The sequence below is a fragment of the Microcebus murinus genome, chromosome 4 (genome assembly GCF_040939455.1).
Source record: "Microcebus murinus isolate Inina chromosome 4, M.murinus_Inina_mat1.0, whole genome shotgun sequence".
In the NCBI taxonomy this organism is placed as follows: domain Eukaryota; kingdom Metazoa; phylum Chordata; class Mammalia; order Primates; family Cheirogaleidae; genus Microcebus; species Microcebus murinus.
In genome coordinates this window covers 6,697,937-6,724,617 of record NC_134107.1, presented here as the reverse complement: position 1 = coordinate 6,724,617, position 26,681 = coordinate 6,697,937, and the positions used below count along the sequence as shown (strand labels likewise).

The 26,681-nt window shown below is 53.7% G+C and overlaps 1 protein-coding gene across 2 annotated transcripts in view; it reads left to right on the top strand.

Moving 5' to 3' along the window:
- The first annotated feature begins 779 nt into the window (after positions 1-779).
- The window catches only part of CARS1 (cysteinyl-tRNA synthetase 1), a 53,168-nt gene continuing 27,266 nt past the window's right edge, over positions 780-26,681 (top strand). The window contains exons 1-7 of one of the 2 annotated variants that reach the window (XM_012757636.3): positions 780-903; positions 9,562-9,810; positions 14,630-14,721; positions 15,910-15,998; positions 17,003-17,099; positions 17,652-17,750; positions 18,751-18,897. In XM_012757636.3, the coding sequence (XP_012613090.2) occupies positions 840-903; positions 9,562-9,810; positions 14,630-14,721; positions 15,910-15,998; positions 17,003-17,099; positions 17,652-17,750; positions 18,751-18,897 (837 nt within the window). In that variant the 5' untranslated portion in view covers positions 780-839. The remainder of the gene's footprint in view (positions 904-9,561; positions 9,811-14,629; positions 14,722-15,909; positions 15,999-17,002; positions 17,100-17,651; positions 17,751-18,750; positions 18,898-26,681) is intronic. The other variant, XM_012757637.3, reaches the window with a different exon arrangement.

The following is a 26,681-nucleotide window of genomic DNA, read 5'->3' as shown; positions in this document are numbered from 1 at the left end:
GCCCCAGTCCTTGGGAATATGAATCAGCCTGCTTGTTTCCATCCTGCACCAAATATCTTCAGCTTCTGGGTTCATCATTAAAGCAAATGTCACCACAGCCACCCAACCAGTCTCTCTCCACCCAGAAACTGGGGTGTCATTCCGGACTCCAGCATCTGCCTTATCCCCCCAGCCTGCCAGGCATCTCTCAGACCTATCTGCCCGCTTAGCGAGTCCAGGCCACGCTTTCCTCGTCTGTAGACGATGGAAACCGCTTTCTACCAAAGAGCCCTTCTGTCTTCATTCAGGTTTTCCTGAACCCAGGCCCCTCCACTCAGCCCTGTCACGACGCCGCCCCGAAGCAAACACCTGCTCCTGTCTGCAGCCCTCGGGGTGTGTCTTTGCCACCCTTGCCTTCGCCTACAAAGGCCTTCCAGAAGCCCCACCCTTGCCATGCCCTGCGGCCGCACCGCGTTGTCCCGGTGGCCGGCCTTCTGCTGGGTCGTCTGCAGGACCGTCCCTCGCGCCACCCATCCCCAGCCCTTGCTCCAGGCCCGTTCCCGCCCGCGGCCGGGTCTGGGCCTCAGGGCGCTTGCTGGAATCTAACCCAAACTCTTGCGCCTGGGACGCAGTCTCTTCCTCGTAGCCGGACGGAAAGCTCCGGGCGCCGGCGCTGAACGCGCGGCCGGAGACTCTCAGGGGCGCTGGTCACCGGGGAAGCCGACCGCAACTCCCAGCATGCCCCGGGCCGGCGGAGTCAGGAGCGTGCGGCGGTTGCCTAGCGACCGGGCGTGTCCCGGAAGCCCGGTCCTGCGCGGGGCGGGACTTCCGGGGGCGATGGTTGCATCAGATTCTGGTAAATGTCTGTAGCCGCAGCCGCGGGTCCCGCATTCCCAGGCATGGCAGGTTCCTCTGCGGAGCAGGGTGAGAGGCGCGGCCGGCCGGGGGCCTGAACGGGGTCCGGGGCGGTGGGGTCCGGGGGCGGCCACCGGGCTCCGGGATCTGAGGGGCGGCTACCGGGGTCTGGGGTCCCCGGGGCGGCAACAGGGGGTCAGGGGCCGAGAGGGGCGGCGCGGGGTCCGGGGTCTGAGGGGCGGTAGGGGCTTGGGTCCGAGGGGTGGCCACCGGGGTCCACAGTCCAAGGGGCGGCCGCGGTGTCTGGGGTCTGAGGGGCGATGGGGGCGCAGGTCAGAGGGGCGGCCACCGGGTGCTGGGGACCGAGGGGCAGCAGGGTCCCGGGTCCGAGGGCGGCCGAGACCCGGGCGCGAGGGGCTGTGGAGGGTCTCTCGGGATGGAGTGCGGACCCCGCGGGCCCCCGACACCTGCCCGGACCCTGCCGAGGCCACCCCCTCCACAACCTCAGTTTCCGAATTCGGTTTCAGCTGAGGCCCCTTGTGCCCCAGCCGGTGCCTGGGCCTGGCCCTGGCCTTGCTCCCTCCTGCCCCAGCTGAACCTTGGGGGAGAGGCAAAGGCTCAAGGGTTGTTTTGATTTTCTACTTAGACCGGGCAGCTCCCCGAGGGTGGGCGGAGGGCACCTGAGGCTGGTGCTTAGGGAAGTGGGGCAGAGGAAGCCAGGGGTACGCGTACACACACATCAAAGGGTTTGGGGTTTTACAAAGGCTTTTATATCCAGTTCCGCCAACAATCACCATTGGGATCTGCCTTGTCAGAGCATTACTGCTCCACTTTACTGCCAACCCCAGAGGTTCGTGGAGGAGGCAGCTGGGTCACTCATGTCTCCAGCTGGTAGAGCTCCAAAGAGCAATGGGGCTTTTCTCACTTCCATTCAGCAAGATTTTAGGTGCTGGAAAGGCCAGAGATTCTGGCCCAGATTCCTAACAGTCTGGAGCACTTTCCAAAGGAAACATTCTCAGTATCTGTTGTAGTTTTTAATTCTCTTGGCTGGCAGAAACTAGATATTGTTCTTCTAAGACACCTCCAGTCACTGCCCCAGTTTAGGTTGTACCAAGATTTCCTTGGCATTCTGTGGTGCCCCTTGCTCCTCAGGGTTTGCTGGGTTCCAGGTAGGTAGATCTGACCACCTGGGTAACCTGCTGATGTGGGGGTGCCCAGATGACAGGGCTGCTCGTCATGGCATTGGGGTACATTCCTATACCTGGTGGAAGCAGTAATCACCTTCCAGGCACGCTGCATTCCACCCTACCTGCATGCCTGGATTCCAGCACCATCTCCACCCGACCCAGAGCCAGGCAGCCCTCAGAAGTCCACCCAGACTCCTGTAAAACAGCATCGAGCTGCCAGTCCCAACTCCAGAGCCAGCCTGGAAGGGCCAGGGTCCCAGCTCTGCTCCTTCCTCAGAATAAAATGGAGGCAATTGTTCCTACCTCAGAGCATTCTGTGAGCATAAATAGTAGATGAAAAGGACTTAGAACAGGCCAGGCATGGTGGCTCACGCCTGTAATCCTAGCACTCTTGGATGCTGAAGTGGGAGAATTGCTTGAGCTCAGTAGTTCAAGACCAGCCCAAGCAGGAGTGAGACCCTGTCCTCTACTAAAATTGGAAAGAAATTAGCCAACCAACTAAAAATAGAAAAAATTAGCCATGGCACTCACTCTAGCCTGGGCAACAAAGTGAGACTCTGTCTCAAAAAAAAAAAAAGAAAAAAAAGATGTATAAAATGAGAACACTAGGCCGGGCGTGGTGGCTCACACCTGTAATCCTAGCACTCTGAGAGGCCAAGGCGGGTGTATGGGCGTTTGGGTTCAGGAGTTGGAGACCAGCCTGAGCAAGAACGAGACCCCATCTCAACTAAAAATAGAAAGAAATTAATTGGCCAATTAAAAATATATAGAAAAAATTAGCCGGGCATAGCGTCTGTAGTATCTGTAGTCCCAGCTACCCAGGAGGCTGAGGCAGGAGGATCGCTTGAGCCCAGGAGTTTGAGGTTGCTCTGAGCTAGGCTGATGCCACAGCACTCTAGCCTGGACAACAGAGTAAGACTCTGTCTCAAAAAAGAAAAAAAAAAAAAGAAAGAAGGGAGAGAGAGAGAAAGAGAAAGAAAGAAAGAAAAGGACTTAGAACAATGCCTGGCATATAATAAGCACCATGTCCATGTTGAAAACTAGAGCCTGTTTGTGTTTTAAGTTAAAAGTGTTTTTGGTTTGTTTTTGAACATAAATGACATATTGAGGGTTTTTTTTTGTTTGTTTGTTTCTTGTTCTTTGAAATTAGTCTAGACCTTTAGGTGTTCAGAGCCTTATAAGAGTTGGCTTGTTTTTGGAGCTTGCTGTGTAAGTTGGGATGAACCCCCCAGGCTGTCTGGGCAGCGTGCAGATTTCCCAGTCCTAAGCCTGAGGGCCGAGTGTCTGGAAGTGCTCTGCAGCCGGCCCCTGCTTATTTCCTTACTGCCCTCTCCCCCGCCACCCGCCCACACGGTCCCTAGGTTCACCCTCAAAGATAAGAACAGTCCTTCCTCTGAGGAAATAAAACAAAATCACTACTGGAGGAGTTCTAGATATTCTTGGTTTCCAGTTTCTGAATGTTTTTTATTCCCAAAGTTGAATTTCTCAAAAGTGACCATCTTCTCAGGTTTTTCAAGGAAGGGTCCCCATTTCCAGATCATCTTCCCTCAGTCAACTCAGAACGTCTATTTCTTGTTGGCGACCTCATTGGTTTTACAGCTTCTCCTTTGTAGTCTTGAAGGTGCACAGGCCCAGCACCCAGCTGGGGCCCGATTGTCTCCGAAGGACGAGTTTCGCTTCCGAGACTTCCAGGGTAGTGGAGCTCACCCCAGGGACCTTTCCCTACAGATTGGGACACCACTTGGTGGCTGCTTGTTAGGTCAGACTTACAGTTTAATTTTTTAGTACAACTCAATTCAAGGGTCTTCATCATAATACAGCCAGCATTTTTTCAGCACGAGTGTGTTCCAAGCACTGCTCCAAATACTTTACATCTGCGTCTCCTGTAATCTTCGGAGTAGTCCTTTGGGGTGGACCCTGCGGACATCTTCCTGTACAGGTGAGAACCCTGAGGTTCAGAGAAGTCAAGCAGTTTGTCCAGTGTCACAACTAGCCAGAGGCAGAGGCAGGGGCAGGCTTCAACCTTGGGAGTTTGACTGCAGTGGGATCTTAACCACTGTGCTGTATTGCCTTTGATGCTTCTTCTGTTCAGAATAACCGAAGATTCCTGAGTGAGTTCAGGTCAGGCATCAGGAGAATAAAGCTGATGTATTTTGGTGTGTTTCCCAAAGCAAATTGAAATGTACCTATTTATAGGTTACAAATGTTTGCTCATCTGTAAACTCAGGTACCATGTTTGCAGGTATTTACGTTTTTGGTTTTTTTTTTTTTTTGAGACAGAGTCTCACTCTGTTGCCCAGGCTAGAGTGCCATGGCATCAGCCTAGCTCACAGCAACCTCAAACTCCTGGGCTCAAGCGATCCTCCTGCCTCAGCCTCCGGAGTAGCTGGGACTACAGGCATGCACCACCATGCCTGGCTAATGTTTTCTATATATATTTTTAATTGGCCAAGTAATTTCTTTCTATTTATAGTAGAGACGGGGTCTTGCTCTTGCTCAGGCTGGTTTAGAACTCCTGACCTTGAGCGATCCTCCCGCCTCGGCCTCCCAGAGTGCTAGGATTACAGGTGTGAGCCACCACGCCCGGCCAGGTATTTACTTTTTTAAGAGTCTTGGTTGGGTGTGGGAAATCACACCTGTAATCCCAGCACTTTGGGAGGCCAAGGCAGGAGGATTGCTTGAGGCCAGGAGTTTGAGACAGCCTAGACAACATAGTGAGACCCTGGCTCTATAAAAATATTAAGAATTAGCTGGGCCTCGTGGTGTACAGCTGAAACCCCAGCTACTTGGGAGGCAGGGCCATTGGGGTAGAGATTGAGCCATTTCCAGTGGTGGTGCCATCTGATCACACCCAAGTGTCTCGGTTTGTGAGGGACAGGATACTCCCAATAATCAATAACTTCCTTCCCAGTAAGGAGGAAGGTGAAAGTCTCTCTCCCAGGGGCAAGAGATGATGCCTGGGGACGCCGCTTTGGATGAGTGACAGCTGGATTTCAGGGGCAGGTGCTCAGGAGGGAGGTGGGAGCCCTTGGTCTATGGGAGGAGGCTTTGGGCTCTGAGGATTGGGCAGTGTTGCCTCCAAGATGGTGAACGCAGGCTTGCACATACCTCTCTCCTCCCCAAGGGTTCATGTGGGGGAGCATTTTTCAGTCCCCTTTCTGAGAGCTCCTTGGGCTGGGGTGGGGGCTGGGGTGGGGTGGGCCCAGGAGGAGCAGCTATGGAGGGCAGCGGGGCCAGGGGAGCTGGGGGGAGCTTTTGCAGAAAGGGAGTGATCTGTGGGGCAGGCGTTGCTGGGACACCTGCAAGATGAGGACCCCGGTGGGACTTCAGCAGGAGCAGGGGCAGGGGCAGTGGGCAGAAGGTTGGGCTGAGGGAGGAGTACAGACCCCTGCTGGACTGATGAGCTTCTTGGGAGTGTCATGTCACCTGTGGTGCAGGATCTGCATGTTGGCAAGCTGCCCGCCCTTCTGGGGTGGAACACTGAAGTTTGGAAGCCCTGGTACAACACAAGTCTCCCAGAGGCTGCTTTAAGCCCCACATGCTGGGCCCACCCCAGAGAGTCTGATTTGGCAGGTGGCAGGTGGGCCCAAGAACGTGGCTTCTGAGGAGCTCCCAGGTGCTGCCGATGCAGCAGACCACGGCCACGCTTCGAGAGGTGCTGGAGATCCTCTGGGGAAGCGGGGAGAGGAGCAGGTGGCCAGGGTTTGAAATGCCGAGGGGAGGGAGCCAAGAGGAACATGCGACTCACCTGGTGTGGTTTGGTTCCACACCTGTGCTGAGCCATGGCCTGCTACTTGGTCTGATTTCAACAGATGTTTTGTAAAGACTCCAGCTTCGTAGGTTGTGATAGTCACTGTCCACCTCTGGGACATTTCCACAATCAGTGGGTGTCTGTCCTTTGGCGTGTTTGGGCCTGAGCTGCAAAGTCACCTGGCAGTGGAGGCAGAGCAGGAGTGTCAGCGGGGTGTGCGGACCCCGAGGTGAGGACAGACTTGAGGAGCAGGTCCCTGGGAAGTTGTCTGCCTGCTCCGAAGTGTGCTCGTCTCGTCGCAGTGTCAGACGGATAGGCCACAGTCCGGCCCAAACCCATGACCACCTGAAGCTGACCTCTTTTTGTTTCCTCGAGACACATAAACGCAGCAGCTACAATTACCCCAGTGACTGCCTCTGTCTCCGGGAGGCCCGTCACCCACCTGCCTCTCTGGGCACCAGCACCTTCCTGTCCCGAGAGGATCCTTCCCAAGCGTGGGCTTTGCTCCTTCCGACGGTCAGGGCTGCTCCAGTCGGTGCGTTTACAAATGAGCAAGTGCTCCCCGGGCTGGCTCCTCCCAGGAACCTCCGGGCGTAACACGGGGCTGCTATAATAATTCTAATAATACAAGAGTGATTATAGTAATAATGATGGCAAACTGGGCACTGGCTCTGTGCCAGGTAGCTTTTAAACATTTTACGAGTATAATTGCACTTAATGGGCCACAGCTTTACGAGGCGGGTGTTGTTATGAGCGTGTTTTACAGGAGGAAAGGCAGGTGGCGTGAGTGCGAGCGTCGGTCAGGGCCGGAGCTGCTGGGGCGTCACCAGCCTCCCGGGAGCTTATCCCTCAGTGCCTTAAGTTCTCAGTCTGCTTCTTTAGCACTTGAAAAACGTTGCAGTCGTTAGAACATTTTATGTTTTTCTCATTTTAAAAATAGCACATGCTTATCGTAGAGAATATGGGCGATGCAGAAAAAGAGGGAAACAAAATCACTCCTGTAGGCTCGCTCATCAGAGATGGCCACTGTCGGTGTTTGGGTGCGTCCCTCCTCTGTGTCAGGATCTCTCTGAGTGTGGGAGGCACATTCTGTCTCCTTGCTAATGGGGTAAGGGGTGGCGGGACCTGGAGCTGACGCGGTGTCGCTATTTCTCAGAGCACAGCTGCCATCTCTCTCCGCCCTCTCGCTGCCATGGAGCAGGTGCACGAGAGCAAGGCTGGAGACAGGGAGCCTGGAGGGCCAGCATAGGGCTCAGCTTCCAGCTCAGTCCACAGCTCTGGCAAGTTCTCTGATGTGTCTTTAGTGAACTTCATTTTCTTCATCATAAAATACTACTGCTGGCAGCCACCTGCAGGCTGCCGAGCTGTTGGCAGGAAATATCCAGGCAAAATAGAAGTTTCCTGGAACGAAGTTGCTCTGTGGAAGTGTCTCTGAAGAAGCCTGATATTTATTAAAAGTTTTCCTGGCCCTGGCTTAGCGGTGCTCAGAGCTGCTGTGGCAGGGCCGCCCGCCTCCCGCCTGGGTCTCGATTCTCCTTGCAGAGGGAAGCCTGGCAGGGCCGAGGCCAGGCCCTGTAGCCACCAGGGCTGCTCCTCAGAGCCCCCAGGCTGGGTCCTGATAGCCTCCTGCTCAGGGAAGGAAGGGAAGCTGGGGGAGCCTGGAACCCCAAACCCCCGGCACCTTCAGCAGGGACAGGGTCTGCCTTTGTGTTCCTCTTTGCTTCATGTGATGGTTGTAAGGACTGAAGGGGACAGTGACTTGTTCATGTGGCTCTGGCCCAGAAAGCCCTTGGAGGCTGAAAGCAGCAGAGGCCGTGGCCAGCCACAGCCCTGGTTCCTGTGCATGGCGTCCTTCCCTAGCAGGGCATCCAAGGCCCCAAAAGATAGGTGGGTGTCAGCCCTGTCACCAGCCTGCTGCCCACTCGTCCATTCACTCACCAACTGTTCCAGCCTCACGTGGTGGCTGAAGAGAGAGCAGCGAGAGCAGCGGACAGGGCGGTGGGGCAGGCAAGGAGGGAGAGCAATGAGAGGAAGCGAGCGCTATGGAGAGCAGCTGCAGGACGTGGGGACCGGGCCCTGCTCACCTGCGGGGAGCCCTTGAGGGCTGAGTGGGACGTTGGCTGTGTGCAGGGCTGTGAAGGAATGAGGAGCCTGATGGGGTGTGAGGACCGTGTGACTACGGTGGGGTCAGCCCGAGGCCAGCAGGAGGACCAGCCTCTGCTGCTGGGGAGGGGCTGGGGACAGTGATGTGAGCCTGCACTTCTCAGCAGGGCCCCGAGATCCGGCTGGGCATGGGCTGGCGTGGGAAAGGGCCGGGCCACGTTGGGCTGCGGTGGCAGTGGCAATGTCTGCCTTGCAGGAGTCCAGGAGAGGGGGACTGGGGCTGGGGACAGTGCCTGGTTCCCAGACCCCACGGCCATGGTGATCACAGCGGAGGTTCGTCAGAGTAGCGAGACAGACTTTACCCAGCAACCGCTGACGGGGGAAAGCTGCGCTCCGTCCTGGGAAGGACGGGGGAGGTGCGAGCAGGGCCCGGACCGTGTGGATGGGCGAGGCAGCTGTGACTGCCACCTGCGCTGGGAGTTCTGCCTGTCCTCCTGGCGATGGCAGTGCTGCAGGACGGCTCTGGGGCCTGGAGAGGCGCGCTGAGCGGCGGGAGTGCACTTGTGCGCCCTTTTGGCAGACACTGTCAGGGAGGGCGGTGGGGCCAGTGGTGCTCTCTGGGCAGCCTGGAGCCTTCTCAGGCTGGGTCCTCCTGGGCCATGGCCTGGAGCTGCTGGAAGCCGTGCTAGATCCTGGGGGTCTCTGTGCACGGGTGTGGGCGGCGTCTGTGGTGCTGTGCCAGGAGTTCCACGCTTCTCCCCCACCCTCATCCCCTGGAGGGAGAGGGGCGTGGGCTTAGTTTGGTTTTGGGTTTTTTTTGTTGTGAGTTTTATTTTTTGTTTTTTTTTTTTTTTGAGATAGAGTCTTGCTTTGTTGCCCAGGCTAGAGGGAGTGCCATGGCATTAGTCTAGCTCACAGCAACCTCAAACTCCTGGGCTCAAGCGATCCTCCTGCCTCAGCCTCCCGAGTAGCTGGGACTACAGGCATGCACCACCATGCCGGGCTAAGTTTTTCTATATATATATTAGTTGGCCAATTAATTTCTTTCTTTTTATAGTAGAGACGAGGTCTCGCTCTTGCTCAGGCTGGTTTTGAACTCCTGACCTCGAGCAATCCGCCCGCCTCGGCCTCCCAGAGAGCTAGGATGACAGGCGTGAGCCACCACACCCGGTCTTGTGAGTTTTTTTAATTGAGGTAAAATTCACATAGCCATTCTCACCTGGCAAGGGAGGTACCGTGAAGGTGACGGTGTTTTTCCCAGAGTGAGGCTCATCCGCTCGCTGCACTCCAATGTGCAGACCCCTATGACGTCCCCAAGTGTGGGACACTGGACTGCGTGATCTGTGGTGGTGGGGGACTGCGTCTGTGCTTTCCACTAAAATTAAAAAAAAAAACATTTTTTGAAGTCACGTGACATGAAATTAACTATTTTAAGGTGCACGGTTGAGTGGCAGTTAGTGCGTTCATGATGTTGTCCGCCATCACTTCTACCCATTCCAGAACATCCCCATCACCCCAGAGGACACCTGGGTCCCCTGACAGCTGCCCATCTGCGTGCTGTCTCTGTGGGTGTGCCTGTTGTGGATGCTTCGACACCTTTTCCCTCCACGCCACGCGTTCCCCCAGGTCCCTGTCCCTATGAGGTCCCCGGCGTCCTGCCTGATGCCCTGTGCTCTGTCTTTGCAGCTCCTGACTACAGGTCCATTCTGAGCATTAGTGACGCGGCAGCCAGGGCCCAAGCCCTGAACGAGCACCTCAGCACGCGTAGCTATGTCCAGGGGCACTCACTGTCCCAGGCAGACGTGGACGTGTTCAGGCAGCTCTCGGCCCCGCCCACTGACCCCCGGCTCTTCCACGTGGCTCGGTGGTTCAGGCACATAGAAGCGGTCCTGGGCGGCCCCTGTGACAAAGGCGGGCCCTGCGGGCTCCAAGCAAGTGAGTAACAGCGGGTTCCCCAGCCGTCAGAACCTCTCCCCAAGGTCATGGCTTTCTCCATCACCCCTCGGGTACTGGCGCTGCTTGGCAGCCGGTGCCCCAGGCGGAGCCTCACCCCAGCATGTCCGAGGCGCGCGGCCTGGCAGGGAAGCGCTGTTGCCGCTGGGGGAAGTTAGGGTAAAATCACACCCGTGGAGTTGGTTCTTCAGGAATAAGATGTTCCCGGTGTTGGTGTAGCAGAGTTGCCCTGGGTGACGGGGTGCAGAGCCACTATAAATGCGGGCCACTTGGGGGGCCCAGCAGCACGCCCAGGCTGCAGGCCCATCCTTGTGATTTTTAGCTAAAGCTGTGCCTAGCTCTGATTTGACTTGGTTCTTTTTCTTTATTTTTTTCCATAAGATTGCAGTGTGTTTGTCCTCCGGTTTTACCATCATCGAATCTGAAAGTGTTGTTCATTCACCTTGAACTTTTTAAAATTCACAAATAAGTTATTTTTCCTCTGTGAGGTGAAATCGGTATTGTAGATTCAGTTCTTGCTGGCTTCAGTGCTGGTTATGTCTATGCAGCCTGGCTGCAGATGTGGGGGGGAGACGCTTCTGGAGGGTGTCCAGGGCTCAGGTACACGTGTGGTTTGTCCCTCCTCCGTGGTGGATCCAAGAGTGCTGTGTCCGTCACCACTGGATGCCTGGGAGTGGCTTGGCTGTGGGCCCTCCCCCACCTCCATGTGGGGGTGGGCTTTGTGCTGTCTTCTGGTGGTCCCCACTGTGCCTGGCAGCCTCCTGGGGGGCTTTTCCAGACCTCTTTGGGGCAGGAGATTTGGAACAACCTACCCTGCTTCTGCCGGGGCTCAGGCCTCTGCCGGCACGGCTCCACCGGGGTGGAGGTGGGGAGTGGGATCTCCTGGGGGAGAGGCGTGTTCTGTGTTTCTGGATAGTTCTGTACCACACAGTGTGTAGGCCGTGTCCTTCCTTCTGCAGCTCTTCCTGCCTGTGAGTCCGGTGTGGTCACCCAGGAGACATATGTGCTCTTAGGTGCCACCTCTCCAGGGTTCTAGTGTCAGCTTGTCCCCCTGCCAGGCCCCTCTGAGGCTCAGCCAGTGGGGGCTGGGATGAGCGAGGGTCACGCAGGTGTGTCTTGTGCAGTCCTCTGTCACTGGGACTTGTTACAAGAACAAGGCCGACGCACACCACCATCCACGCTGTGAGATAAAGGAGGGTTTTTGCCCCTGCGAGCACCTTATGACCCACAGAGAGGACAGCCCCTCGACGCAGAGAGCCGGTCTGTTGCATATCAAGGGTGGTGCAGGCCATGGGCCTTGGGCAGCACTAATAGGGTTGTCCTGCTGCCTCCAGGTTCCAAGTCCTCTGACCACCCAGACTGCCTAAGAGGCCACCAGGGACCGCGCGTGCCCAGCAATGGTGGACATTAGGCTGGGGGCCTGCAGGCCAGTGCACATGAGCTGGGGCTGGAGGTGAAGGTGGGCCTGGAGCCCGGGGACACTGCTGATCATCCAGTGGCCTTGGGCGGGACCCAGCCCCCTCGGAGCCGGTGTCTTTGCCCACGCCCGACACGGGGGACTGGTGCCCCTCCTCCCACTTGCCCTTCCACCTCTGCCGGCCATCCCATCGGCGTCAGACGTGCCCATGTCCAGCCCTCCGCACACTGCCCGTCACCTGTTTCTCCTGGGTGTCCTCTCTGAGACCACGGCCTCTGCAGCCCGAGGAATCTGCTCAGACACGCGGGTCGGCAGGGCTCCGCTTCACTCAGGGGCTGCTCCTGCAGAGCCAGACCCCTCCCGGGGCGCGGGCCCGGCTCCCGCCCAGCCTGGCCTCTGTTCTCTCTCCTGCCCTGTCTCATCAGCCTTCTCTCTGTGGCTCCAGCACAGAGATGCACTGGATCTCAGGGGCTTGAACTTGGTGGGTGCTTCTTATCCCAAGTAGGGGTTCAGCCTGTTCACGCCCCAGGAAGCAGCGTCAGGTGTACCCCTCACTGAGGAAGGAGGGTCTGTCGAACTCTGAGCTGTGGTGTTGGGAATGTGAAAGTTCAGCATTGCTCCCTCCTCTCAGGCGGACGCCCTTAGCTTCCTTACGCTGTGTGTCTCTGTGGCCCTTGCCGGGTCCTCTCTGCCCCTGCCTCGAGGGCCTGCCCCAGTGGAGTGCCTGACACTGCCGGCGTCTGTCCTACCCTCCTCTCACCTTCCGTCTCCCCAGAGCCCCGTCTTTAGGCATGTCTCATAAGTGGTGTGTAGTTATTTTGCCACTGGTTCTCTTGGGTCAGGGACTTTGTTTCTCCGTGGTATTCCTGTGCCCGGGACAGTGCCTGGCCCATAGGGGACCAGGTGTGTGTCTGTGGAGTGAACGGACGTGTGTTCACTGTTTCAGAAGAGACCGAAGCAGAGGTGAGAGTGGTGCCGTGCTGGCTGCTCGTCCTGGCAGCCCACGTGAAGCGCAGCAGGAACGCCGGTTGGAAGTGTCAGGCTGTAGGGTGTTGCACAATGGCAGGGAACTCTTGATAAAGGTGAGCCCAGTTCACTCAAGGGGGCAGTCAGTTGTGAAAAACAAGGGCCCCGTGTGATGTCTCCCAGCCCTTCCCGCATGCAAGTCTGACCTTTATATGCCAGAGTTCCTCGGAACCCGTCACCAGCTACGTGCCAGTAGCAGCCTCTGTGGGAGCCAGAAAGCCAACACGTGGCCTGGCTTCTCGACGAGGTGTCAGTCCCGTGAACCCTGGACCTTTCTTGCGTGGGAAGGCAAGCGCCATGTTTGCATGGCCTCACCCTGGCTGCAGCAGAGGGCAGCGTCTCCAGACGTCCGAGGTGGTGGCAGCATCCTTGTTGCAGGAGCTCCAGGGTCCTCCCGAGGGAGGTGGAGCACCGTCCGTCATTAAACAGGACTTTCCTTCAGCACTGTGTGATGTGTCTAAAGCAGACCCGTGGCCGGATTGCTGTTTACGCCCCTGATCCTAGAGCTTTGGGAGGCCAAGGCAGGAGGACAGCTTAAGCCCAGGAGTTGGAGACTAGCAACATAGCTAGGCCCTTTCTCTACAAAAAGAAATTTAAGAAAATTAGCCGGGCATGGTGGTGCACACCTGTAGTCCCAGCTCCTCGGGAGGCCGAGGCAGGAGGATGGCTTAAGCCCAGGAGTTGGAGGCTGTACTGAGCTATGATGACGCCACTGCTCTCCAGTTGGGGCAACAGAGCGAGACTGTCTCTTAAAGAAAAAGAGAAAGAACGAGAACCCATGAGGCTACACTTGGCCTTAGTGAGTATCAGTGTTGGATTAAGATTCAGGTTTCCCACATGTTAGAATCTGTGACCACCTGTGACTGCTGCTGAGCTCTGTCTGTCTCCCTCGCCATCTCCTGTCCCAGACAACACACACACAGTGCAGCCACCTCCCTTCGTCCCCTCAGCCTGTTAGTCTCCACTGTCCTCTGTCCTGGCTCGCATGGCCTGGGCAGGAGTGGGGGGACCAGGAAACGGCGGCACCCAGGACCAGCTGCCCCCAACTGTGGCAGTGGGCACCTGTGTGTGGTGCTCTGCCGGCCAGGCTCAGCAGGGCTTTGAGTGAGGCCTGTGTAGGGCTCACCTGTCGGCGGACCCCCTGGCACAGGAGCCGGAGACAGGGAGGAGGGGGGAAGCAAGTGCCCGAGGACTGCTAGGGAAGATGGGGTGGGGGCGGGTCAGTGCTGAGAGCTTCTATCTTGGAGGCCCAATGAAGCCCTTTTTGGGGCAGACGCCGTGCTGGGTCAGAGGTGCGTGGCAGAGCGTGGCTCTGGGCGAGGACTAAGGAGCAGAGTGGATTCAGCTGAGGAAGGTGGCAGCCAGCAGGGCAGGCTCAGTGGGTGGCAAATCACCAGGTGCCCTTGGGGCGCTGTCTTTGCGGGAGGGAGGCTCAGGTGTGACTTGCGCTACTGCAGGCCCCAGTGCCGGCCCTGTGCCCCTCAGGGTCTCAGAAATGCGGTAAGGACAGCCTCTTGCTGATCTGGAAGCGGGAAGGGCCTTGGGTGTACGTGGGCAGAGGCTCGGGGGCAGCCCCCAAGTTTGGAGGGGGGAGCGGCCAGAATGCACTGAGAAGGGCACCTAGGTGGTGGCAGGAGCAGGGAGCAGGGAACTGCCTGGGAGGAAGTGCCTGGACTGGGGCCAGGTGGGCCAGCGAGGAAGTGCTTGAGGGCTGGGGAGGAGCTCAGGGGTGTCTCTGAAAGAGACAGCAGGACAGAGTGGTGTGTCAGAGCCGGAGCGTCGGGATCAGAGTCTGTGAGGCTACTGGACCAGAGCTGGGGGGTGGGCTGGAGCCACGCGTGTCCTGCCTGCCGTGGGGTGTGGCTGTTTCTGAACTGACCCCTGACCTCTGCTGTCAGGGCTTGGAGGTGGCCTGTGTCCACAAAGAGTCCCCCAAACCCTCACCTTGCCCAGGAGAAGGATCCTGGGAGGAGGGTCCACAGGGCTACGGTAGCACACACTGTCCCAGTCAGGCCACACGCAGGATGGTTAGTGCCGCCGCCCCCCCAACCCACGAGCCACAGGCGGCGGCGTGCGCACAGCCTGCAAGAGGCAAATATTTGCAGAGCAGTGGCCTGTGCTTGGGTGCTTCTCAGTCCTGCAGGGGTTGTTAGGGGTCACCGGGATACACCCCCACACGGAATGGGAGCAGAGCAAGAGCAAGAAGCAGCTGTATTTGGTGTGGAGCGTGTGTGGCTCAACACTGTTTCATGTATCATTAGGAGTAATAGTCCATAGTGGAGACAAAGTCTCCAGATGAAGTGGCCACTTGCATTTCCCGGCACCCCTGACCTGAACCCTGATCTTTCTGCCTCCCAGGTAAAGGCCGTTGCGTGCAGCCTCAGTGGTCCCCTCCCACGGGGACCGAGCCGTGTAAGCTCCGCCTATACAACAGCCTCACCCGGAACAAGGTAAGGAGGGCTAAGACAGCCATGTCGTGTGCCTGTGAGGGGACGGGGCAGGGACGGTTGTGGGCCTCAGGTAGCAAACTGCTGTCTGCTCATCACGCTGGGCTCTGGAGTCCCGTAAATCCAGGCTTAAGACCTTTCGGCTGCTCACTGTGTTGTACTCTGTGGCCGGAGGCGGGGCTGTCCCGAGACTCAGACACACTGCGAGCCAGGCCTGCTGGGAAGCCTCCCCATTGGCTTCCAGGCCTGGATCACCCTGCGCTGTCTCGCGGGCCCTGCCAGGTGTGAGTGGGCGCTGGCGGCCTTTCACGCGGGCACGTGGTTGCCGCAGGGTCACTGTGTCGGCCGAGCAGCAGTGCAGCGTGGCCGGCCTGTGGGGCGGTGTTGGGAGCCCAGCCGGTTTCCAGAAGGCAGAGTTGGTTCCTGCCTGAACGGTTTACCTGCTCCGTTCTGTGCAGGGCATGGCTGGCGGCTCCAGAGATTTCAGAAAGGGCTTGGCCGTGGGTTGACTGGAGTTTTCATCAGCGATCACGCTTGGGAGACAGGGAGAGAGGTTCATGGGCAGTTCGTGGTCTTCCTTAGGGAACTGGTTGACGATGACGTCTCCTGCAGAGAGAGGTCTGAGGGTGTTTGGACGCGGCGGTGCGCGCCAGAGCAGCCACGAGCAGGGCTCTGATTCAGGGGCCCGGCTGCCGCGCCAGGCTCCTCCAGCAGGGACAGACCCCAGCCCATGCTCCCGGCCCGAGTCTCTTCAGCTGTGGAAAGGCAGTAGGGTCGCCGGCCTCCTAAAGGTGTCGCGTGGAGCAGACGTGACTCACTTTGAGGGATTTAGTTCATGCCTGGCACGTCACAGGTGCTCCATAAATATGAGCTGCGAGTGTTGTCAAGTAAGCAGCATTTCAACCAGAAATACGAGTGTGTGTTCCCCTTATCGCCTCCCGCCATAGAGGAGTAGATCCCAGGGAAGAAGAGGCTCGGCCCACCCGAGGCTCATGGGAAGGCGACACCGACTGAGACAGTCTCACGGTCCCTGCGCAGACCTTCGTGACTTCTCACGGTGCAACAAAACGGTCCTTGATGAATTCGTTTGTACAAAACAGACCACACTGCGATACTTGTTGCTACTTTTGGTGATCCCTGTGTAGTGTTTTTGCATTTCTTGTGATCATTGTTCCTTAATTCCTAACCAAGGACGTGTTTATACCTCAAGATGGCAAGAAGGTGACGTGGTACTGCTGCGGGCCAACCGTCTACGACGCATCTCACATGGGGCATGCCAGGTAGGGCCCGGCCGGCACTCCGTGATCTGCCACAGCACCCGGGCTTTGAAAGGAAGGTCAACCCTGGACTTCTCTTATTTTTAAGATGAAAATTTTAGTTCCACAAGTAATCCCTATTCACTGCAGAAAGAGTAAAGATCACCATAAAGAAAAACGTCCGTAGCCCCATTGTGAATATCCTGGGCTCCACCCAGACACTTCCCTGTGTACCTTAAAGTGTTTCCTCATCCTTCAAGCTTTGGTGGGGGTCCCTGGGGGCTGAGTGTCTGTGACGCTCAGACCTGAGGCAGGGTCAGCCATGAGCCCCCCTGGAGGGTCATGGCTGTAGCCTGTGGAGAGTAGCCAGCTGTTGGGGTGAGTGCCACGGAACCTTGTTCCTTGTACGTGTTGTGAGTGCAGTGCCGAGATTCTGCACGGCTGACCCTTGAATAACACAGGGGTTGGGACACCAGCCCTCACGCAGCTGAAAATCTGTGGATAATTTTAAGTTTTATTTTATTTTTTATTTTAGCGTATTATGGGGGTACAAGTGTTAAAGTTATATATATTGCCCATGCCCCCCTCCCCCCTCCAGTAAGAGCTTCAAGCGTGTCCATCCCTCATGTGGATAATTTTTGACTCCCCCAAAACTTGACTCCTAGTAGCCTAGTACTGACTGGAAGCCTTACTGATGTCATACACAGTTGATGAACACATGTTTTTGTGTTATGTGCCGTATTATGATAAAGTAAGCTGGAGAAAAGTTAATGTTATTAAGAAAACCCTAAGGAAGAGAAAATATATTTACTATTCATTAGGTGGAAGTAGATCATCATAAATGTTTTCATCCTTGTCATTTTCTCATGGAGTAGGCAGAGGAAGGGGGGGTCTTGCTGTCTCAGAGGTGGCAGAGGCAGAAGAAAACCCACACATAAGTAGACCCACACGGTTCAGATCCGTGTTGTTCAAGGGTCAGCTGTGCATATTGTACAATTTGGAAATGTTTGGTTTTTTCATTGCTTTAGGTCCTATATCTCTTTTGATATCTTGAGAAGAGTGTTGAAGGATTACTTCAAATTCGATGTCTTTTACTGCATGAACATCACAGATATTGATGATAAGGTAAAGGGGTTTTAGATACATTGGATGACATGAAGAAAGACAGGACTTCTGCTAAGTAAATAAAATAATGTAGGCTTGAGCTAGCTCAGGTCTTGACCTAACAAACATTATTGGAATCCCCTCCCTGAATTGATGTAACAGTTTATGCTATTGATGTAAATGTAATCATGTGTACAAATGTTTGGATGCCGTTAGAAACCTGTGTGTGTAGGGGTCGAGTTGGTTAAGTGTCGCTGGCCCCTAGCGCTGTATGGCAGGGAGAGCTGCTGTGACACACGCTTCCGTGTGGCTCTGCCCGGGAAGCTGGGCCCTCGGGGCTTGTCTCCTGAAGCCCTGGAAAGAGCACATCAGGCACTGGGCACTGCGTGGCCGGTGGGAGGTGGAGGGCAGTGTTTGCGCTCGAGGATGCCGTGCGCGGCTGGGACCCACGGCTGTCCCCGTCCCCACGCCATCCTCACCCTCCCTGAGTGTTTGCCAAGGGTGAGAGCGGCCTGTGGCGCACAGGTGAAGGTGGGCTCTGAGAGCGACCCCGGCGTCTGCTTCCCTCTGCAGATCATCAAGAGAGCCCGGCAGAACCACTTGTTCGAGCAGTACCGGGAGAAGAAGCCGCAGCCCGCACAGCTGCTGGAGGACGTGCACGCCGCCCTCAAGGTGCGCCCCGCGCCCTCTGCTCTGGTCCAGGCCCTCGGGTCCCTCGTGGGTCACTGTCTCCAGGGTAGTGTCCGTCTCAGCTCACACTTCGTGAGTGGTACTTGAGCCAGTTCCACGAGGGGCACTGATGGCCCCCTGGCCTGTGAGAAAGTCACCGGGAAAGACACGCTGGGCTGGAGTGGGACGTAGGTGATGCCCCTGCCACTTAAGGGAAAACATCTGTTTTATCGCGATGCCACTAATTACACTTACTTGTAAAAATGCTTACTAACATTACTCTCTAATCTTCAACATCGTGGTCACAACTAAATCAAAAGCTTCTGACAAGATGCAGAAGCTGTGCTAAACTTCTGAAATTGGTAATACTGTACATTTTCAGAATTATTTGAAAATCAGTTCTCTCCAATTTAACGTTTTCATTCTGAGTAAGCATTGCTATAAATGTGTAGTTATTTGTATCACGTAACAAGATGAGAATAAATTGTTTTGGCTGGTGTTTCCTGCCTGTAATCCCAGCACTTTGGGAGGCTGCAGTGGGAGGATGGCTTGAGCCCAGGAGTTTGAGGTTTCAGTGAGCTGTGTTGATGCCACTGCACTCCAGCCTGGGCAACAGGGTATTTCCAAAAAAAAACCATTAGAGCTTAGCAGTCTTTTAGGCCCACGAGGCTCATGTGCTGTCGTGATGGAGGTGCTGCCAGCACATCTCAGAGCTCCCTAGGTGACCGCTTTATTTTATCCCCTGGAAGTATAGCCCTGGAGGAGTGTACTCACACTCAATTTGCATTGGAGAAACTGAGGCACGAAGGGGTTTAGCGCCCTACCTGAAGTCACATTCGAGGAGGGGCAGTGCCAGGAGTGCCTGGGCCAGGGGCTTCGAGTCTCTTGGTTGCCACCCTGCTGCTTGGGGCACAAACCTCTTTATTGCCACGGGTCACCGGGGAAAACTAGTCTCTTTTGCTGAGCGGTGTCTGATAAGTTTAACATCTCCTTGTGGTTGTAGCCATTTTCAGTAAAATTAAACGAGACTACAGATCCCAATAAAAAGCAGATGCTGGAGCGGATTCAGCACGCGGTGAAGCTTGCCGCGGAGCCGCTGGAGAAAGCCGTGCAGTCCCAACTCACAGGAGAGGTCGACAGCCGTGCGGAGGTGAGATTTAAACGCACCCTGGCAGCCCAGCTGGTAGCTCTGCCATGATGGTGGCCCAGTCTGTGGTGGCCGAGTCGGTGCCCCTCCCGTTCTGCACCCACTTGCGCTGTTTCCCGGGGGCTCTGCACCCCGTGCCACTGGAGTGAGACTTGGGGTCCGCTGGAAATCCGCCCCGTGTCCCTCCCCCCCCCATCACTTCCACCAGACAAGCAGGAGGCACGTGGGGACCTTGGGAGAGCAGCCTTTGGTGGGAGTTATTCCCCAATTATGCACTGGGCACTCCTCAGCATTTCCTAGTGGCAGCAACTGGAGAAAGAGGAGCAGGAATTAGGGGTGAAGTGAGCATGGGGGCCCTCACCTTGGCTGGGTCCCCTAGGGCACCGTGGAGCTGGCCTTTCTCCTGTGCGCTAGCGCCCTCTGTTGGTCACCCTTTGAAAAGCGCCATGGGGGTGAGAAGGGGGACAGAGGCTGGAGGAGGGAATGCACCTGGGAGAGACACCCTGCTGGGGCTGTAGGGATCCTCCATCCTCGCCCCTGCCCCGTGGCCCCTGCCTCAGCCACCAGTGGCCTGAATTCCGTGTCTGCTCTTGGCGCGTGTTTCTTTGCAGTTGTATCTCTCTGTGCCCCACACGCCTGACTGCTTGGCAGTGCTCATTTCCAGCTTTGAGAACGAGTCGCGTGTGCATGGTCTTTGGTGTGCTTGGGCCTTGCTTCTGGGGACCACAGGTGGTAGCTGTCCCTCCTCGGAGCATGCCTGGCTGAGCCATCTGTCTGTTCTCCTGGAACCCGAAATTAGGTTTCCTTGTGACCAACTCTGCTGCCATAATCTTTTCCCTCTTTCCACATTTTAAAAATCGTGTCAAATCACACACAAAAGTTTACCATCGTAACCGTTTTTAAGTATACAGTTCATCGGCCTTAAGTGCATTCACAGTGTTGTGTAGCCACCACCATTTATTTCCAGAACTTTTTCGTCTTCCCAGTTGGAAACTCTGTCCCTGTTGAACACTAGCTCCCCAGCCCCCGGGGCCCCGTCTGCTTTCCATCTCTGAATCTGACTACTCTTGGGAAGCCGTGTAAGTGGCATCTGCAGTATTTGTCCTTTGTGTCTCACTTCTGTTCCTTTGGCCACATTGTCCAGCCCTGTCTGTCACAGGTGTCCGGTGGGGAAAGACGCTGCATCTTGGTTTTGTTCTTCAGATGTGGTTTGAGGCCCCAGCTTGTCGAGTTCCATACAAGACACCACTGGAATTTTATTTTATTTTATTTTATTTATTTTACTTTTTGAGACAGAGTCTCACTCTGTTGCCCAGGCTAGAGTGCCGTGGCGTCAGCCTAGCTCACAGCAACCTCAGACTCCTGGGCTCAAGTGATCCTTCTGTCTCAGCCTCCCAAGTGGCTGGGAGTACAGGCATGCGCCACCATGCCCGGCTAATTTTTTTTTTTTTTTGTGTGTATATATATATATATATATATATATATATATCTTTTTAGTTGGTCAATTAATTTCTTTCTATTTTTAGTAGAGACAGGGTCTCACTCAGGGTGGTTTTGAACTCCTGACCTTGAGCAATCCGGGGGCCACCTCGGTCTCCCAGTGGAATTTTAAATACTGTATCTGGAACCTTCTCTGAGACCCAGCTGGGCGGTGCAGACCCTCTCTGGTCCGTCTGTGTTGTCAGTTCTTGTCTGTTCCTTGTTACTGCTGCTTTTTCTCCAGCTTTAGTCGGCTCTTGTCTCGCTTCTTAGCAGTTTAGCTCATTTTCTAGTTTAAGAATTTAAGGCCATAGTATATGACCCTCCACTGTTAAATTTGACTGGCTTAAAAAAAATTTTTTTTTGAATTAAAAAAAAAGAATTTAAGGCGATAAATTTTCCTTTGAGTGTCATTCTTGCTGCGAATTTCAACACCATTCACTTGCGAACAACTTTCAATATCGTTTTCATTTTTTTCTTAACCCAGGAATTGTCTAGAAGTATGTTTTGTTTTGTTTTGTTTTGTTTTTATTGATACAGAGTCTCACTTTGTTGCCCAGGCTAGAGTGAGTGCCGCGGCGTCAGCCTGACTCACAGCAACCTCAATCTCCGGGGCTCAGCGATCCTCCTGCCTCAGCCTCCCGAGTAGCTGGGACTACAGGCATGCGCCACCATGCCCGGCTAATTTTTTGTATATATATTTTTAGCTGGTCAATTAATTTATTTCTATTTTTGGTAGAGACGGGGTCTCGCTCAGGCTGGTTTCGAACTCCTGACCTCGAGCAATCCGCCCGCCTCGGCCTCCCAGAGTGCTAGGATTACAGGCGTGAGCCACCGCACCCGGCCTAGAAGTATGTTTTAAATTTCCAAATAGACGGGATTTTTTAGGTTAACTTATGGTTACTGACTTATGACTTGATCACCCAATGGTCACAGAGTGTGGCCTGTCCCTTGCTGGTCTATGCACAGAGACTTGTGCTGTGGCCCACTGCGTGTGCTGGTCTCTTGAGTGTTCTCTCCTGAGAAGAGTTTTTGGGTTCTCTTGTCACTTGGTGCAGAATTCTATGTGCTATTTAATTCGTCATGCTTGTTAACGTGCTTTTAATGTTTTGTATCCTTTCTGCTGGTTTAACCTATTCAGAAAGAGTTTGTTAAACACAAACAAAACTCCTCCTCTGACAGTGAATTCGTCCATTTCCACCTGTTTTATCACTTTAAGACTGTGTATTTTGTAGAACAGATTCTGGTTCACGTCAAAATTGAGGGGCTACTGTACCCCCTGCCCACCGACACACGGTGTCCCCCACCGTCTACAGCTCCTCCTCAGTGGGCCTGCCCTGACACGTCATTGTCACCCGGAGTCCACGTGTACACCGGGTTCGCTCTCAGTGTTGTGCCTCTGCAGGTGTGGACAAGTGCGTGCTACCCCGTATCCACCATCACCGCGCCACGCAGGGTAGCTTCACCGCTCTGAGCGTCCTCTCTGCTCCGGCCATTGATCCCTCCCTCCCTTCTCTGAGCTCTGACAATGGCTGATGTTTTTACTGTCTCCATAGTTTTGCCTTTTCTAGAATGTCATGAGTTGGAATCGTACAGTGTGCTGCCTTTTCAGATTGGCTTCTGTTTGAGACAAGAAAAAACCAAAGTGTTGCCGGGCGCGGTGGCTCACGCCTGTAATCCTAGCTCTCTGGGAGGCTGAGGCGGGCGGATTGCTCAAGGTCAGGAGTTCAAAACCAGCCTGAGCAAGAGCGAGACCCCGTCTCTACTAATAGAAAGAAATTAATTGGCCAACTAATATATACAAAAAATTAGCTGGGCATGGTGGCGAATGCCTGTAGTCCCAGCTACTTGGGAGGCTGAGGCAGGAGGATTGCTTGAGCCAGGAGTTTGAGGTTGCTGTGAGCTAGGCTGACGCCATGGCACTCACTCTAGCCTGGGCAACAAAGTGAGACTGTCTCAAAAAAAAAAAAACAAAAAAACCCACAAAGTGTCTTTCACACTCTCAATACAGAATACTTAACCTGTGGTCACCAAAGGGCATGGGGATTTCTTCCCCACCCCTGCCCTGACAACTAGCCGGTTCGCGGGCAGGCACTGGCTGGGTGTCCTGTAATTAATTCAGTTCAGCTTTCACGCTGTGTACCTGGAGATAGCATCAGATCCCATGGGCTGGGTGCTCAGCCCTACAGACAGCCATTTGGAAGTGGTAGGTTGTCACCTATACTCTTGTATTTGGGGATTTTCCACTTTGTGTTATTGATTTCTCGTTTCATTCCATTGTGGTCTGAGAGCGGATATTACTGTTCTTTGCTGATAGAAAGTGTTGAAGCCTCCAGCTGTGATACTGGATTCATAAATTTCTCCTTGCAGTTCTGCTGCATTTTGGCTCACACGTTTTGACGCTCTGTTGCTAGGCACGTGCGTGCTACAGGTCTCTGTCTTCTTGGAGAACTGAATCCCTTCTTCTGTGGTGCCCGTCTTTATGCCTGGTAACTTCGCTGCTCTGGAGCCTGCTCCGTCTCCTCTCTTTGATTGGTGTTAGCCTGGGGTATCTTTCTCCATCCTTTTACTGTTAGTCTGTGTTTTCATATTTAAAGTGGGTTTCTTTTTTTTTTTTTTTTTTTTTCGAGACAGAGTCTTGCTGTGTTGCCCAGGCTAGAGTGAGTGCCGTGGCATCAGCCTAGCTCACAGCAACCTCAAACTTCTGGGCTCAAGCGATCCTCCTGCCTCAGCCTCCCAAGTAGCTGGGACTGCAGGCATGTGTCACCATGCCCGGCTAATTTTTTCTATATATATTAGTTGGCCAGTTAATTTCTTTCTATATAGTAGAGACGGGGTCTCGCTCTTGCTCAGGCTGGTTTCAAACTCCTGACCTCGAGCAATCCGCCCACCTTGGCCTCCCAGGGTGCTAGGATTACAAGTGTGAGCCACCGTACCCAGCCTAAAGTGGGTTTCTTATAGACAGCACATAGTTGCGCCTTATATTTTCATCTAGTCTGATAATCCATCTTGGTGCATTTATACCATTGACATTCAGAGCGATTATTGATATAGTCGGATTAATATCTATTAATACCATACTTTTTTACCCATTTCTATTTTTTTTGCTCTTGTTTTTTCTTCCACTCTTTTTTTGGCTTTTGTGATTTTAACTTTTTTTTTTTTTTTTTAACTATTTTTAGTGGTTGCCCTGGAGTTTACAACCAATCCAAGTCCACTTTCAAATGACATTACACTACTTCACCAGTAGTGTGAGTAACTTATGATAACAAAATAACCTCTTTCCTCCCTCCTGTCCCTTGTGTCATGCTGTCACTCATTTTACTTTTACACGAGCATATATACATAAGCATATGCAGTGAACACATTATTGCTATTATTATGTTGAACAGATTATCTGTTAGATCAATTAAGAAATAAAAAATGAAAGCTTTTATTTTTTATTTTACCTTCACTATTCCTTCTTCAGTGCTCTTCCTGTCTTTATGTAGGTCCGAGTTTCTGACCTTCATCATTTTGCTTCTAAGAAAATTCTTTTAACCTTTCTTGCAAGGCAGGTCTACTGGCAACAGATTCCCTCAGTTTTTGTTAGTCTGAGGAGGTCTTTATTTCTCCTTCATCTTTGAAGGATAATTTCAGAGGATACAGAATTCTAGGCTGGTGGCTATTTTCTCTATATGCTTTAAATATTTTACTCCGCTTTCTTCTTGCTTATGTGGTTTCTGCAGTGAAGTAGAGTATAATTCTATTTTCTTTTTATTGAGAGTGGGGGTCTTACTATGTTACCCAGGCCAATCTCGAACTCCTGGGCTCAAGCGACACCCCCCCACCCCCAGCCTGCTGAGTGGCTGGAATTACAGGTGTGCCGCACCAGATGTAATTCTTATCTTTGCTCTTCTCTGGGTAAGCTCCTCTGGCTTCTTTTAGGATTTTTTTTTTCTTTATCTTTGAATTTCTGCAGTTTGCAAATGATATGCCTGAGCGGGTTCTGGCATCTGTCCTGCTTGGTGTGAGCTTCCTGGATCTGTGGTTTGGTCCCTGACACTAACGTGGGGAAATTCTTAGTCGCGATTATTTCAGATGTTTCTTCTGTTCCCGTCTCTCTCTCTTCTCTTCCTGGGTTTCCCGTTCCACGTTCTCACACTGTTTGTGGTTGTCCCACAGTTCTTAAATATTCTGTTTTTTCAGTCTTGGTCCTCTTTGGTCTCCAGTTTGGGCGGCTTCTGTTGCGATGCCCCGAGCGCAGAGACCCCTCCCTCAGCCCGTGCAGGTCCTCGAGAGCTCATCCGAGGCTGCTTCGCCTCCTACCCGCTTTTCCTCTGTAATGCTCCTTTTTGGTTCTTTCTTTGGATTTCCATCTCTCTGCTTCCGTTGCCCGTCTGTTCTTGAGTGTTGTCTGCGTTATTCACTGGAGCCCTTAGCATGTTAATCATAGTTCTAAATTCCAGATCTGATTATCTCAGCACATCTGCCTTGTCTGGTTCCAATGCTTGTTCTGTCTCTCCGGACTGTGTTTTTTGCCTTTTCATGTGATTTTTTTTTTCTTTTATTTTTGTCCTTAGATCCAGGGAGACAGACTGAATTGTGATGTTTTTCTTGATAGCTGGACATGGTGTATGCATCAGAGAGCCTGCTGTGAATGGCTCAGCAACATGGTGTCACATGTGGGGCAGAGGGGCGTTCTGTGGTTCCCTGGGTCTCAGTCTCTTAGTGAGCCTGTGGGGGTGCTGTGAACTTCACAGGTGTTCCTCAGCCACCCCCCTATTTACCTGGAGCAGGAGGGCTGGAGCTGGCTGGAGTTGGAGATGCCCCCTCTGCCAGGTGTGAGGCCAGACCCTGTTAGGTTTGCGTGTTTCTCTTCGTTGGGTAGATTCCGGTTGATAAAACCGGGGCTCTGGTTAAATGGTTGTCCTGCGGGCACATTGTTAGGAAGAACAGAGCGCTCCTGTGGTTCCTGTTTCCTTCTTAATGTGGAAGCACCAGGAAATTTTTCTCCAACATTCACTATGAGGACCTGGTCAAGATCTGGAGGGATGCCGGACGCGGTGGCGCGCGCCTGTAGTCCCAGCTACTCGGGAGGCTGAGATGGGAGGATCGCTTGAGCCCAGGAGTTCTGGGCTGTAGTGCGCTATGCCGATCGGGTGTCCGCACTAAGTTCGGCATCAATATGGTGACCTCCCGGGAGCGGGGGACCACCAGGTTGCCTAAGGAGGGGTGAACCGGCCCAGGTCGGAAACAGAGCAGGTCAAAACTCCCGTGCTGATCAGTAGTGGGATCGCGCCTGTCAATAGCCACTGCACTCCAGCCTGGGCAACATAGCAAGACCCCGTCTCTTTAAAAAACAAAACAAAACAAAAAAAAAGATCTGGAGGGAAAACCCACAAGTGTGGGGGCCCTCCTGTGACTGGGTCACCCTGGAGTTTTTAACTCTCACACTTGCCTGCACTTAGCCTACAGCAGTTTGTTGGTTGCAGTTCTGCTTTTCCTACCCGGCAACCGGTTCCCATGGAGCTTCCAGCTTGGGAGTCTGTCCCCTGGTGACTGGGACTCTGCTGTCCTCATGGTCCCCAGTTTGGGGACAGCAGTTTTCCCTGTGACTTCCCTTCTCTTATGGGTCTAAGAAGAGTTGTTGGTTTTTTAGTTTTTTCAGGTTTTTACCCGTCGTTAGGACTGAACTTCCAAACTCCTTGCATGTAAGGAATTGGAAACCGGAAGTCTCTAGCACTTTATTATTTGTACATTTTGATTGGTAATCTGTGTGCTTGACCAGCAACTCTGCGTGTTCTTATCTTTAGGCAAGTTATAAACACTGTTCTAGAAGTGTTCGTGGGAATCAGCTTTTGTATATGTCAAAACATGTATTTCACTGTGTTTGTTAAAGTTGGTTTTGCCGGATGTGCAGTTAAGGTTTGTGGTTCTTTTCTCTGAGTACTTTGGGGATTTTTCTGCTGTCTTCTGGCTTCTGTTCCTGACTCTCTTCTGGCTCCTATCTCTTGTTGAGAATGATTGGCTGCCCTTAGAATTGCCTTTTTTTTTTTTGAGACAGAGTCTCACTTTGTTGTCCAGGCTAGAGTGAGTGCTGTGGCATCAGCCTAGCTCACAGCAACCTCCAACTTCTGGGCTCAAGCAATCCTCCTGCCTCAGCCTCCCAAGGAGCTGGGACTACAGGCATGTGTCACCATGCCCAGCTAATTTTTTCTATATATATTAGTTGGCCAATTAATTTCTTTCTATTTATAGTAGAGACGGGGTCTCGCTCTTGCTCAGGCTGGTTTCAAACTCCTGACCTCGAGCAATCCGCCCGCCTC